The sequence below is a fragment of the Ursus arctos genome, unplaced genomic scaffold, assembly GCF_023065955.2.
Source record: "Ursus arctos isolate Adak ecotype North America unplaced genomic scaffold, UrsArc2.0 scaffold_28, whole genome shotgun sequence".
Taxonomy (NCBI): Eukaryota; Metazoa; Chordata; class Mammalia; order Carnivora; family Ursidae; genus Ursus; species Ursus arctos.
The window spans coordinates 9,510,668-9,526,238 of NW_026622963.1; the positions used below are offsets into that span (position 1 = coordinate 9,510,668).

The window sequence follows — 15,571 nt, forward strand, 5'->3', positions numbered from 1 at the left end:
CAAGACTCTTGAGTTTTTAAGAGGGGAGGGATGGTGCAGGGCGACCGAGAACAAGATCACAGGAGGGAAGATAGGATGCGCAGGACATTGAATACGTTGAGGAGGGGTGTGCAGATTGTGCCTGGGTGCCAGGAAATGGCCAGATCAGTCAGTTCCTATAGTCTCTACTTCAGCTGGAGCTTGCCCCATATGACGGTCCCAACATTCCTAGAGACCTTGAAGAAGACAAGGGTGCTTAGGAAGTCCTTCCTGTTGTCTGCCTACCACTGTTCATGTCTGGCATGGCAAATACAGAATGAGGCACCCCTTTGGAGCCCCAGCCTTCATTTAAAGGCAAGGACATTTGAAGGATCAAACTCAGACAAGAGTAATGGGGGCAGGGAGGAGTGGGACAAAGGGGGACCCTGGGGACAGAGGCTTCAAACCCAAACCCATCCTCGGCCTGATTTCCCCAGAGTCATCTCACACATGGCCCTGCATTTGCCCAGAAAATTATGAACCAATCAGCAGGCGGTCCCAAGGGGCAGGAGGCGCTGGCTGCTTTAATGAGGGAGCCCCCTCCCCATCCCCTCTCTGGCTGCCTTTGCTACCTAACCAGTCTTGGTAGCGGAGGTGCCCCTAGCACAGAGTGCCTCGTGCATGTGTGGGACTCAAGGCCAGCGGTCCAGTGATGACAGAACACTTGTTGACGTCCCCTGTTGGGCCAGGTTGAGAACTCACAGAAGGGATGGACAGGGGCAGGCTTCTGTGGTACAAGGTGGGGGTGTGCAGAGCCCTACCTGGAAGGGTACCAATCAGCAGCTTACTTACTCCTCCCCCCCTTTCTGCACTTCAGCCTCCTCACCTGAATTGAGGGGTGGTGGTTGGACCAGGTAATTTCTAGGGCATCTGGAGTCTGCTGTGATTTCCCACCAGCTGCCCACCATGCCAAAGCACTGCGGCCAGGAATTTGAGGGCCTGGCACTCCTGGGTTTGACCCCTGCTCTGTGACTTACTAGCTGCGTGACCTTTGGCAGGCTTCTCAGTTTCTCTAATTCCATATTCCTACCTTTACTGGGCTGTTCGGAGCACTTGAAGGACTCGTCTGTGCACAGCATCCAAGCCGGGGTGGAGGCTCGTGGGCTCCGTCCCTTTCAGAGCCTCCCCTCCCCTAGTGTCAGGTGCCCCCTGAGGCCAGCCTCACCATTACCCCCGTTACATTTGGCTACAAGTAACAGAAACCTCATGGACTTCAGCTCTGGGGATATTTATTGTTACAGTTGGCGAGGGCTCCCCACGTAGGATGGCGCCAGAATTGGTTGATGTGCCATCTTGACAGCGTCCTCAGGACTCAGGATCTTTCCAACACCCCTGAATTGCCATCTTCAGCTGGCTAACAGCTCATGGAGGCAAAATGTTCGGGGCACCCCATCCAGACATGATCAGGACCCAGGATAGTGGGAGCCTCCCCCTCTCACCTGTGGCTTTTCCGAAGAGCTGGAAACCTCCCACCCGCAGTCCCTACGCAGACCTCCCTTCCCATCTCATTGGCCAGAATTGGGTCACATGTACTTCTCTCAGCCAATCACTGAGGAGGGGTGTGGCATCACCTTGCGGTAGCTAATGAGGACAGGTGTGGAGAAGAGGAGGGTGCCACCAGGACCGAGGCGGGTTCTTTTGGTTACGGGAGAAGGAGGCGAGTCGTTGAGGGGCATTAGAGTCTGCGTCACCCCTCTGGGAGCCTGGTGATGATGGCAAAACTGGTCAGTGAAGGTTTAGTTGGGCTGTCGGGCCCGAAATAGGGTAGGACTTAGGAATTACTCCTACCCTGCATCCCGCACCTTTGCGGGGGCCATTGCCCAGCAGGCTGCTCCTGTTGGCCTGCCCTCCTTATAGAACTGAGGCAGATCTCTTGGCCGATGAAACAGAAGCAGAGGACAAAGCAGTTGTCTGTGCCCACCGCCATCTCCCCCGTCTCAGCTCCCACGGCTCTCACGGGGCCCCTTTCCATCCCGCAGACCCTGCCCTGGGGCTAGCTCCATCTCTCTCGTGGACCCCTGCAGGGGCTCCACTCGGGCGCCTCCCATTCTCCCTGTGAGAAGCAGCCAGGGCAAGCCTGGCCCAGGTCTAGGCCTTTCCCCTGGACCCCTGACCCTTTCACCGACAGGAGGAAGCCCCCGCTGGCAGCCAAGTACAGAAGGCCTCATCCCCCAGAGCCTCCTGGCTCACAGCCCCAACCCGCACAGGCTGTCTACAGGCACTCTGGACTCCCAGCTGTCCTCCACACGCATGCCGTCCTCTCTGGCCTGCCAGCCTTCCCCTCTGCTGCACTCAGCCTAGAATGGCCTCCCTCCCTCGGATCCTCCCTTTCCCCAGTCAAGAGTCATTGCTTTCTTCTCCCACATCCCAGCTCCCACAACCCACAACTTGCTTAGACCTCCACATGGATCATAGGAGTGTGTGTGTCCTATCACCTGGGAAGATGGTGAGGTCCAGAGGGGACAGGGTCTAACTCTAGCTCCCCCCTATGCCCCGCAGCACTCCTAGGGTATAGAGCATGGGGAAGCCCCCAGTCAGCATTGGCTGAGTTCAACTGACATTTCTTCTTGATGGCAAGGTATGCATTCTCTCCTTCAGCCCTCACGACAGCCTCCAAGGCATAGCACGTAAGACATTTCCCAGTGAATAGTGACATCTCGGGTTCCAGCAACAGGAAGGGACTTGCCAGAGGTCACGCAGCAAGGTTGAGGCAAACCTGGGCCCAGAGCCAAGGTAGCCTCGCTCTCTCAAGGCCCCCCAACATCAGCAACTGGCAGCCCCCCTTGCCAGGATGGGCAGAGCAGGCATGGTAGGTGTGCGTGTGGATGTGGTGGGCCCAGGGGGAATGGAAGGAGGGCCCATGGGCCCATGTAATGAAAGCTCTGTCCCTAGGGCAGGCAGGTCTGCCTCAGTGGCCAGGGGTTAATGGCTTTGCTGAAGATCACAGCTGAGGGTTAATCATATTCCTAATTCCGCAGCCCGCTGTGGCCTTTCTCATTAGCCTCTGTGGTCAATGGCTTCCCTGCCCCATGCCCTGCCCCCCCACGTGCCACCAACACCTTCACCAGGGCCCTGGCATCAGACTCCAGAGGTGGTTGAACCTTGATTCCTCACCCCTCCTCTTCCCTCCATACACACACAAGAGAGGCTGACCCTCCCTCCCTAGTTGTAGGTCTGCAGGGACCTCTCTTGGAGGCCTCATCCTGGGAAACCATGCAGGGAGAGACCTGTCCTTCCCAAACGGTCAGACACTATTTCTCGTTTAGTAGACTCCATTTAGACACATTAATAGGCCCCTGAGAGGACAGCAAGCATCCATTAAATACCGCCTCATTCCCAGGTGGGAGCAAGGGATCAGGGCAGCAAGGGACTGAGTCACAGGTCCTCCTTGAATGCCTCAGGGCCTGGCAGATGGTCCAGGCTATGGGGAAGCCCCACTGGCACTCAATGGGGTGGCTCTGGGATGGGCATGGCTTGGGGATCAATCCTGAAAGACCATTCCCAAGCCCCACAGAACCTGGAAGCAGCTTCTCTAGCCTGGCCTGGTGGCCAAGTGGCTGCCCCTGAGCTCCCTCCAGAGCCCGTTCTCAGGAACAGTCCCATCACCCCAGTCCCTGTCCCTGTGTTCAGGACCCCTGGCCCCAAAGTGACCGCAGCCCATGTCCCCAGGGACAGGGGCCGAGGCAGACACAGCTGAGCCTCAGGCTGGGCCTCAGAGAACCAGAGCAGGCACATTAGTGTGACAGGCATCAGAGCCCTGCCAGCACAGGGGGAGTGGACCCACACTGATATTTCGAGATCCTGCATCAATAACTCCTGGAGCTGACGGCACATTTGTGCTGACCTTTCTGAGCAGTGACTGGTTCCCGCAGGGGAGCGGGAGGTGGGAACGCCTGCTGCTGTTGCTGACAGCCCCTGGCTGGGGACAGAGGCAAGGCGGCCCATGGGGGAGTCTGCACCAGTGACCCCGGCCCCTCCCTGTGCTGGGACTGAACAGGGCTGCCGGCTGTGTGTTACAGGCTAATGCCCTCACGTTCCGTTCCCCACTCCCCACCCTCCCGCCTGCGCAGATGTTAGGCCTTGTCCACCTGCAGTCCCTCCTTATTCCAGGCACCCTCCACCCGTGCCATGCTTGGAGCCACCTCCACCTTTTTCTTGGGTGGTTTTCCCAGCCAGAAGACCTCCCTCCTTCCCTTTGTCCTGCCAGATCTTGCTTCAGAGCCTTCCTCTGGTCCTGCTTCCGCAAGATGGCTTTTGTGGCCGTCCTCGGGAGTGTCTCCTGTAGCCCCTTATTGGGGGGGCTCTGGTCAATGCTGTCTTGTGTCAGTTTAAATATCACTCAAGTGTGTGCCCTAGCTGCTGGCTTAGCGTGCTGTCAAGTCCCCTGAATGCCCAATGGCCTGCACGGCAGACACACCAAGGCGCAGGGGTCCGAAGACCACCGTGGCCTCTGCAACCTGTGTGCGGCAGAGAGGGGCTGGGGACAAGGCTGGAGGGCATCTACTTTGGCGTCTATGACACCCCCAGCCATGGGGGGCAAATACTAGGGCAGCTTTTTCGGAAAATAGTTTACCCATGAGCAGTCAAGGGCCTTGAAATGAATGTCCTTTAATTCAGCATTTCCATTTTGGGTACTCAGGAAATATTCTGAGACACAGAGATACATGTAGAATACTCAATGCAGTGTTATTCTAGGAAAACATGGGAAGGGAGAAACCAGGACACCCGGACATGACAAAATATCCCACAGCTACAAAGGTCACGGATACCAAGTTTCACTTGTGACTCTGCGTATGCTTAGGTTTTTGCAGTAAATGAAAAACATAGGATGTTAGGGTGACAATTATCTACAAAATAGGCTTAGGAAAAAGCTAGAAAGAGATACACGGTCTTAGGACAGTTGTCTTTCGTGTAGGAATTTAGGATGTTTGGGGGGGTGGTTGTTTTTGGTTTTCTTTTAAGCAGGCTCCACACCTAGCACAGAGCCCAACTTGGGGCTCGAACTCATGACCCTGAGATCAAGACCTGAACAGAGATCAAGAACCAGATGTTTGGGGCGCCTGGGTGGCACAGCGGTTGGGTGTCTGCCTTCGGCTCAGGGCGTGATCCCGGCGTTATGGGATCGAGCCCCGCATCAGGCTCCTCCGCTAGGAGCCTGCTTCTTCCTCTCCCACTCCCCCTGCTTGTGTTCCCTCTCTCGCTGGCTGTCTCTATCTGTGTTAAATAAATAAATAAAATCTTTAAAAAAAAAAAAAAGAACCAGATGTTTAACTGACTGAGCCACCCAGGCCCCCCTAGGGTTTTTCTTTTTAATCTTTCTACTTTTCTGTATTTTCCAAAATTCATTCATTACGCGTATGTCACTTTTACAATTGGGACAAACATTTGAGACATGTGTAGACACACATAGATGGATATATCTGGACATCCTTCATTTGGGAGAAGCTGTGGCCCCACCACCTACTCCCACTGTCTCCTTTCAGCTGTCCAAACCTGGGGGACCCCCGGAGCTGCCCTCATGGAACCAATCCTTCCTCTTCCAAGGCCGAGACGGAGCCACCAACTTCTCGGAAGACACAGCCCTGGTGCTGGAGTACTACTCCTCGGCTTCCAGTGAGTGCCCCCTGGTGCCGTGCGAGGGCAGCCGGGCATCAGGACATGTGTACGAAGGGTGGTCAGACCACCTGCCTCTGCCCCCTGCGGGGACGGGTGAAGGGGGCCCGGTTCCTAGTGCGTGCAGACAGGTGGAGGAGCGCCTGGCTGGCTTCCTCAGCCTTGTTCCTTGGCATGGGCCAGCACACATGGGTCCAACTCCCATATTAGACCCGTGCATTTTTATTGCACCACTACCCCCTCCCTATATATGTGTCAGGGAGGAGGGAGGGATGGATCCCCCCAGGGCTCACAGCATAGAGGGGAAACCGGATTCAGAGCCAGCTGATCCATGGTCTTAGTTCCACATGGAGAGAGTAAGCCCCCAAGGGCAGAGACAGGGTAGACCCATATACACACCCAGAAGCACAGAATATGTTGACAGCTGGTCTTGAACTCAGAGAGCCCTAAAGAGCAGAGGAGGAGACGTGTGCAGGGCAAGGCCAGGAGGCAGAAACGTGAGACGTGGTAGAACTGGATGTTGGGTACCAAAGGATCCGGCGCCTGCGGGGGTCTCCAACACTGGGATCCGAGGGGCCTGGGGTGGGGGCTTTGGTGGGAGTTCCAGCTGGTCCTCCCCCTACAGTGAAAGGCAGTGAGCCATGGACCCTCAGCAAGCCCCTGGGCGTCTCCGTGTTGCCGCTAAAGAGCCGTTTGTATCGCAAGATGCTGGCGGGGAAGGGTCTGAATGGGCTGCGTGTGGAGAGGCTCCCCATCACCGTGAGTGCCCCGCCCTGACCGGAGCCCGTGCTGGGTGGCCTGCTCCCGCCCCAGCCCACCCTGTTCTGCCTTACCCCGCTGACACCAGGGACTCTGGCTTCTCCAGCAGCTTCCACCAGGGCCCCCACCACGGAAGCCAACCACTGTCGGGTATAAGGAGCTCCCCCGAGCTCCTGCCCCAAGCAACATGAGGAGAAACACAGGGAAGCCCTAAAATACTTCGAGGCAGTGAGGGTGAGCAGAGGCAGGGACCAGCTCCTGCCTCCCACTCATCCCCAGACAGTGCCCCCAGCAGGCCCCTTCTTGGAGAATCCGGAGCAGTGGACAGATCAGAGGCAGAAGCTGCCCTGGCCAGCATGGGCTGACGGTTCTGCTCTCCTCCCCAGGACACCAAGCTGAAAACCATAAATGGTGAGGCCCCCACAGTGGACATCTCCTTCCAGCTGCTTTCCTCTGAGGTAAGGCTGTGGGGATGGGAAGCGCAGGGCCTGGCAACCATGTGCCAGCTCCCGTAGCCCCGCAGTGGGTTCCAACCTCCTTCACAATTGCTGGCCTCGTTCAGGGGCTGGGGCCAGGGGCTTCCCGGAGGAGGGGACTGCTGCTTTGGATAGAAATGTCTGAGGGTGATTTGAGGCTCCAGAAAATGAGACCGAAAGCCGAGATTAGGAAGAGGAGAGTTGAAAGCAGAGGGCCGCCCAGACCTGGGAGTCAGCCTCTAACCCAGCCCAAGCCAAGCCTGGCTCACTGGGATCAAGGTTCTACAAGGGTGAACTTGGATTTCAGCTTCTGTTGTCATGTAACAAACTACCACAAACCTCGCAGCTTAGAGCAACACGCATTTACGGGTTCGCACTTCTGCAGGTAGGCCGTTTGACACAGCAGGGCTCAAATCAAGATGTTGGCAAGGTCGCACTGCTTTCTGGAAGCTCTGAGGAATGATGTGCTTCCAGGCTCATTTAGGTGGTCATCAGAATCCAGTTCCCTGCAGTCATGGGACCAAGGTCCCTATTTCCTTGCTGGCTGCCAGCCAAGGGGCCCCTCGGCAGCTGAAGGTCACCTACATTCCTTCTCACAATGGCCCCCTCCATCTTTCAGCCAGCAGGCAAGTCAAATCCCCCCACACTTCACAACTCTCTTTCTCTTTTGTCAGCAGCCAGAGAAAACCCTCTGCTTTTAAAGGGGCTCATGTGATTAGGAGAGGCCCACTCTGAGAATGTCCCCATCTTAAGGTCAGCCGTGCCATGGAACATAATCACAGGGGTCAAAGCTCAACATCGGTGTGGGTCCTGGGGATTAGGGTGTGGAAACTTGGGGGCTGTTTTTGGAATCCTGCCTACCACAGCTGGGTTGATCCAAGTGGAAAGATACCACTGGCTGAGCCCTGCCGATGGATGGGATCTCTTCCTCTAGCCAGCTGTCCCTGGACTCTGAGTCCCGGTTGAACCCTGGTCATTTGGCTCCAGTGCACCTGGCCAGCATCTTCTGGAATTCTTCCCCTTTCTTGGTCTGTGATGCTAACATAGTCACAAAGCCAGAATGTGAGCAGTTCAGGAGCATGAACCCAGAAACTACTGGCAGGGTCTGACGTCTGTGTCAGCCCCCTCCCTCCGGCTTCCCACACCAGGAAAAACCACCACCAGCACTGGGGTAATACTTGGCCCTGTAACCTTACCCATGGAGAAACAGGGAATTACGTGCTGTGGGGTAAGAGGCATATGTCTGGGAACATAGCCACCTGAACCTGTGTCCCCACAAGGCCTCTGGTGAGTACCTGGGGCCTCCCATCAGCACTAGTCCCCGTGGAATGTTCTGCATTGTCTTCTAATTCCCGATTCCTCTAATTCCTGGCAAAAGAGAGTTTGCTAGAGACAGCCTGACACCCCACCCTCACCCCCACCCCCACCCCACACCAGGTGTAGGACCAAGAAGGTACTGAGAGGGAATGACACAGAAGCAGCAAAAGACCTCAAGAAAGAAGCAGTGTCCTTGGAGAAAATGTCACCGATTTCCCAGATCGGAGCTCACCCCTCCATGGCCTCTTCTTGGGGTCTAGAGTCTGTCAGTGTCCACTGCCTGTCCCTTCCTCACCTCCCCCTGCCTCCTGTCCCTTCATGGGGGCACATGTGTCCTGAGGACCGAAAGCAGCATCAAGTGCTCCTGGTCAGGCCACTGGGGGGCCCAGGCAGGCAACAGGCAGGTGGACAGGACACTTCCCTGGTTGCCCAGGGGCTAGGCACAAAGGTCTCAGTGATGAATTATTCACCGGAGCTGTGCTAAGTGCAGAATTAATCCCTTTCCTTCCAGCTGGCGGCCTCACTAAATTATCCCTCCAAGTCATGCGGGAAAACGCTGCCGAATTCATTTAGCGGCTGAGTGTTTTGATCTGGGCCTTGTGATTTTAGCTTCCCCTTCCCCCAGCCCCCCTCCCCCTGGAGGCGGGTAAAAAAACCTTTCAGTAATGGATTTCCGAGAAGAAAGGAAAAGAAAGGGATCAAGATTGGGTGTGTACCAGGAAAATCGTACTAGAGGAAATTCAGATTCTCAGCCAAGCATTCAGCACACACCCGGTGCCACCCATGCACGCTCTCTCACACCACCGTGTGCGATACCCCCACGCAGACAGCCCGGTAGGCACAGACAGGCACACACACACCCCTTTGCATGGGCACACACACTTAATACACAGACACATGCTCACACACACACAGGCAAGCTGACACACAGACGTTTTCACACCTGCGCTGGCACACACAGAAGCTACATCTCTTTGTGGCTAAACTCTTCCGTGGTGACACTCTCTGTGAATTGGCCGACAACTGACTCGCTTTGATTCTAGAATCTTGAACTCCAATTTTGGGGCTAATGTGGTGGGCTCGGCATAGGTCCTTGCAGCCAGGGCACCCGCCGTTCATTCTTTTATTCCGCATGTATGTGATGAGGACTAGAATGTTGGCTGCCCCGTGGAAAAGTGAATTGCAATGAGGAGAGGGAGGGGCCGGCAGCCATGGAGCCCGTCTGCCTTGAGTTCACCCTCATCGGGCTTGGACATGGCTCTCTGCTCGAGTCTGAGACCTTTTGGCACCCTTCTCTCTACGGGGTAGTGGGAGCGTGTTGAGAAGGGACGAACAGGTGGATGGCATGGCAGCTGAGTGCAGAGGGCCCACCCCCTGCCTCCATCCCTTACCACCGCCCTCACTGTCACAGCACCGATGTCCTCTGCGCCACCGCAAACTCTGGGCCCCTGCTATGTAGCAGACACTGTCCTGGTTTTAGGGGTCTTACATACCCTCATAAAGCTTGTGCTCTTAGAGAGCAGGGAGTGTGGACCAGACAATGAGCAAGTCAGTTCATGAGTAGACAGCAGCTCCTGGTAAGAGGCCTGATGAAAGCCCATCATAGCAAACCCCTGATAGGCTCTGAATTCCTTCCCTCTTACGGTTCTACCTAAGACGCCATCTGCAAATCCGTGGTGGAAGGTACCTGGCCATCACGTCTGCATTCCAGCCTGGGGACCAGCACCATGGCTTCTGCCATCTTTCGAATCAAACTTTGCTCAAAGCTCCATGAGCCACCGCCCGTAGCCTGAGATCTCAGAGTCCTGTGGACACTCCGGCTTGGGGGGGGGGCTTGGATAATGGGCCTCTCGGGGCCCCTCGTCCCTGTGACTAACAATTCCATCTTAAGGGCAATTCCTCACCGCACAGTCCGATGTGCTACTGAAAGGTGATGCTTCGGGAGAAATAAATCCGCATGCCCTGTTTGGGTACCTCCCTCCTGAGGACACATCCTCTTTCTCCTGGGCCTCTGCCGGACAGACAGGGTACCCTGGTTCATTGAGGTTTGGGTGAACACCGTCTCCCCACACCCACTGCTTCCCCATCACCCGTTCTCAGAGCTCTGAGAACAAGAATGCTGTGGAATTTCCAAAAAGGCAGAGACCACGGAGGTGTCTCTCAACAGCCCACCCTGGACAGGATTCTCCTTCACAACATCCACTGCAGGTGGTCTTACTCTTGCTCTGCGTGAGCGAGTGACAGGCAGCTCACTACCACGAAACACACCCTGTCCCATGGCTTTGCGGCCACAACAGATAAAAATGACCACCTCACACTGAGCCCACCCTCTCTGCGCCCCCAGGCTCTTGGCTCCGCCATCTGGGGCTGCAGTGCGACCTTGGTAAGCCTCCCCTGCTGGTTGTGGGGACACTGGCATGTGGTCAGCCATCCAAAGCCTGCGGTTTCTGTGAATGGCAGGACGGAGTGGTCTCCTGGTTTTGGATATTGTGCTTGAAGCTGTTTCTGCTGGTGATGGGTCCCCCTGATGGGACTTCTCTACAGGCACCTCTGCTTAGAGTGATCTGCTGGATAACCTCACATAGATTCACAAAAACTTAAAAAATGGACACCTGCCTATAGATGGCCAACTTCCCTTTATTGTACATACAGTGGGGGTTGGCCTTGGGGGGTCCATTTGGCACTAAGAATCCATAAACCTATGGCTACTCCACATGTACATATATGAATAACCCTATCTCTCCTCCATTCTCCCTCTGATGCTGGCCTCTGCTCTTTGAAGAGTGTGATCTGGTCCCCCAGGAGTCTGTGCTTCTCCAGGCTAAGCAGTCTGCCTCTTTTAATGAACTGGTGCAAGATCCCACAGCATCCTGGGTGCCCTCCAGCTTGCAGGCAACCACTTTGAAGTGAGGCCCACACTGAGCAAGTTTTCTAGGCTGACCCATGTGGACTGGAGCCCAGCGTGCACATGATAGGTGCTCCTTGTGCCAGTCCCTGCCTCTTTGCATGGAAATGTGCCTCCCGCAAGGTGGGACAAGTCTATGCAGTCGTCTGAGTGTTTGGCAACAGCGTGCCTTCTCAGGCTGGGATTTGGAATCCAGTCTTACCTAGGCAGAGGACCAGGGCACCAGGCAAAAATGGGGCCCCTCACATGGGTGGCTGCCTCCTTCTTAGCCCACAACCCTGAGAGATGCTGGGAGGTCTTGAAACCCATGGGTTTCCTTGGATTTTGGCACAGGGTGGGTGCCTTTGAGGAGAGTAGAAGGTGGCGCCCGCTGCCACCCACTGGGGGAAGGGGCATCTCCCACAGTCCTGTCTGACCCTCCCCCTTCCCTGTTCTCGCAGGGAGAGGCGGGGCAGATCTTCCAAGCCATGCACAGGGCTGCCCTGGTGTTTTTATTCAAATCAGTTACAAAGCTCTCTGGAGACCAGACCAAAGTGGGGACAAGTGGCTGTTTAACAAATGTGGAGGGGAGAGCAGGGGTAGGCAGAATCATGCTGGCTTTTGACTAGTTTTTATAAATTTCTTTGAAAGCCACATATGACAGCCCTGAGCTGGTCCTCAGAGAGGCCCCAACACAAACCTGCCCCCATTGCCTCACCAGCATAGCTGCCTGGAAGGCTCGGCTTTCAGGATGGCACGAGAGCCTCCCTGGTTGGTTCCGTCCTCTGGAGGGTTCTGTCCCCATCCCCAAGACTCCAGCTCGGAAAACACTACCACAAGGACGATGATGGATCCAGAGAAAAAAGACCGTTTAGTCTTCCACGGCCTCACAACACCCTGCCTGTCTTCCCTCCCACTCCACGTACGCCCCCTACACAAACAGTGTGCATCCGCAGGTCTGGGTTTGAATCCGGATCTTCCACGGATCTTAGCCACCCTGAGACCCACCTTCCTCATCCACAGAAGGGAGTTGTGATCCCTACCCGTCAGGAATGCAGTGAAAATGGAATGAAGGAGCATGTGTAAATGTAGTTGCTGACAAACTGTGCTGAACTCGTCAGAGATGAGGACAGGGTTCCTGGGGGAGGGGAACAATGGAGCCTTGCAATCCATCACTCGGCGCCTGCCCCTCGTGACAGCCGCTCCACCAGATTCACATCCATAAGGACATCAGGAGGCCTTGTCAAGCACTGAAGATAAACATCACCAGCCCCACATTTGGTCTCACACAATTTTTCAGGGAATGAAGAAATGGAGAACAAACAGACAATCATCTCTCTAGGGGCCAGATTTGCTGAAGTCCCCAGTGTACCCTGCCTTGAGCTGGGGGCTGTGGAGGAGAAGTGAAAACATGCTTCCTGGCCTATGAGTGGGCAGGGCTGGACCAAGAGCTGTACTGCAGGCTCCTTCCAGATGCCTCACCAACACAGGACTCTGCTGCCTTGAGAATGTGAGCCCGTGACTCCCAGCCAGAGATGGAATGTCTTGAGTCAGGATACAGGGATGGCTCAGGCAGCTGGACATCTGGGCCTCCCCTGGCTGGCTCTGCTCTCCCGTGAGCCCAATGCACAATCGGTGCATTGAAGAAGAGGGAGGGGAGGAGAGGGGGCAAAACTTCCAGACCAAACTATTCAGACAGTGGAGGCTGCTCTTGGGTTTCTCCGCATCTCAAAGCCACACTACCATAGCCTAGACCTCTCTTCAGCCAAACCAGATGCACCCCGGCTCCATCCAAGGTCATTCAGGCATGAATTCATTAGCCATTCTTTAGATTCCTAACCTGTGCCAAGCAGTAAAGCACCCTGACAGATCGTTACCACCCATTTTGCTAAGGGTTCTGGTTGAAGTGCATTGAGCATACAAAGGTCAGGGGAAGAGTCACAGAAAAGAATGGTTTGAACTCTGCCTCAAAGAGTGGCTTGAAAATTGGCAAAGCAAGGGTGATTCAGGCAGAAGGATTCACAGGTGCAAAGGCATGGAAGCACAATGGTATCTGAAGCACTTGGGACATGTGGAGGCTGTTGTGGGAAGTGAGACTGGAGAGTTAGATGGGGCCTACACCGTGGAGGACCTGGATGCCAGGATGCAGGGTTTAGACTTTGGTGGTGGTTCAAAGTGGTTCAAAGCTAGGGAAAGTCTTTGGGCAGCAGGAAGATGTGATCTGACCTACATGTTGGAAAGCTCTCTTTAGATGTAAATGGGGGGACCCAATGGGAAAGATTAAAAAAGCAGAAAGCCCAGATTCCAAACTCACAAGAGTGAGCCCACAGACTGTCCAGTGAGCTATAGGCAGGGCTCTATTTAATACTAAAATCCTTGCCAGAATTTTAAAATATCCTTATCACTGGCACCCGTCCCTGACCCCACAACTTGCTTTTAGATTAACCCTCTGAAACCATTTTCTGGAGAACGAATTATGGCCCCAATGAGGATTAACACTCAGACCCTTCTTTGCTGGCAGACAGACTCAGAGCTTTGAGCCCTACTGCAGCTGCAAGACCATGCGGGATGCCATAATGAGGCTTGCAATATGCATGGGAGGCAGCAAACCTTCTTGGAGGGCCCCCGTTTTCTGAGCCTCGCCTTCAGCTGAGGAGATAAGAACCTACAACTGGGGCCACAGGAAATGACAAAGCAGTGACTGATCGGGGAGCTGCTGCACAGGGCTCATTATGGTGCTTGCCAGCGGGCGAGACACCCTTATCAGGGAGAAAATTGCATCAGGCCTCCTGAATTACTAGCGATTGGAAGCAGATTTCTTGGGACGCACTTTGTTAGATACCTAATGAGCGGGATACAGGCGGGCAGAGCCCAAGGCCAGCGGGGCGGGGGACAAATGTCTTTGTTAAACAGAATTTGTCAGTTTCCGCTCCGGGTTCCCTGGGGAGGGTTCAGGGCCAGCTAATTGAATTAAGAGCCTGTGCGCTCCAGCGAGAAGGCTCAGGGCGGGGCGAGGGGCGGGCAGGCCGGAAGGCGGGCGCTTTCAGCACCAAGGACAGCAGCTGCATCGTGGCTAGTCTGTAATTGCCAGGGCAGGCTGGAACTGTTGCATTTTGCATGATCAGGGATCTAGGGGATGGATTGGGTAGGAGGGAGGCAGAAGATGTTAGGGGAGGAGGAGGAAACAGGTGACCCAAGAAGCCTCGAGCCTGTGATGCTATTGGCCTGGTCTGTCTCAACAGACCCTCCTCTGCAGGCAACAGCAAGGGCTGAGAGGCATGAGGAACGGGAGTCTTCTCTCCACCATGACACTCACGTGGTGTGGGGCAGCTGCGGCAGCACAAGGAGTGGTGGGCTGCGCAGCGAGTCTGAGCCAGTGCATTGTTGTGCATTGCTCTGAGCTTTCAAAGTAGGTCTCCAATTACAGCCCTAATGAAGCAGGACATGCTGCAGCCACGGAACCACAGAGTGAGGGGCCACTTGTCAGCCCCAAGCTGCCTCAGCCAGCAGGGCAAGGCCTGCCAAATAGAAAAACAAACAGGCAGGCTTGTGGGGTGGGACAGCAGCCTCCACCCCCACCTGGAAGAAAAGGGGAGAGCTAGGTAAGCCTGGGCTTAAATAGGGAGGAGTTAGTCCCCCAGGCCCTACCCTCTCCTCATCCTCATTTTAGCATTATCCCCCTCCCCTATCTTCCAACCTGACCACCCACAATTTCAAGCACCCTGGCCCCTTCTTCTAGCCCCAGACAAGCTCCTTTCCCATGAGAAGCAAGGAAGAGAGGGCACAATTGCCTCCCTACAATGTGGGCAGACCGAAGCTGAGCAGTCTATATAGACAATGTTAAGGAGAAGTTAGGCACTGTGTGGGGTATTGTGAGCCTCTTGGTGCCACTTAGCTCATATGACAAGAGCAACTGCCTCTGGACCTCCCTTTGGGGCTTCTACTATACGGGAATCTAAAGATTATTCTATAAAAGTCACCCACTCACTTGCCCTCAACTCCCAGACCAGGATTGATCCTGGCAAAGTTGATTAAAGGAGGGGATTAGAATTGTGGGCAGGAGTCCTGCAAGGATGGGTGTGGGAGGTGGGGAGGTACTAGCATGAAACAGCTGTGGGAACAGATACAGTCCAGGGCCAGCCATGGAGACGGCAGAGCAGAGAAGATCCACTGAGTCAGGCAGGGGCTACAGGAAGAGCAGCTAGGGGTCAGAAGGAGCAGAAGAGTTGACATCCATAAATACTCGGCCTTTCCTTCCCGCCTTCTGAGAACATCCTCCCCCTACAACCTGCTTACCAGAGACTGACAAGGTGAAGTCACTGGTCTGGACTGAGGGGTCAGAGTCATTTTAATCTTGTTTTGATGATGAAAAGGTAAATGAATTATCCATAATTTCAGAATCCAGGTGAAAGTACCTGGTGAGTGGATGTCAGAGTGATCTGGCTGCAACATCTCTCACCCCATTGATCACCAGGGTTGATTCAGCTGATCTGGCTGGCTCGGC

General features: G+C 55.0%; 1 protein-coding gene across 1 annotated transcript in view; it reads left to right on the top strand.

Annotated features, from left to right (window-relative positions):
- CCDC33 (coiled-coil domain containing 33) overlaps positions 1–15,571 on the top strand; it is a 109,415-nt gene that overhangs the window by 45,374 nt on the left and 48,470 nt on the right. The window contains exons 9-11 of the mRNA XM_044391948.3: positions 5,502–5,631; positions 6,257–6,390; positions 6,777–6,848. Of these exons, the coding sequence (XP_044247883.2) occupies positions 5,502–5,631; positions 6,257–6,390; positions 6,777–6,848 (336 nt within the window). The remainder of the gene's footprint in view (positions 1–5,501; positions 5,632–6,256; positions 6,391–6,776; positions 6,849–15,571) is intronic.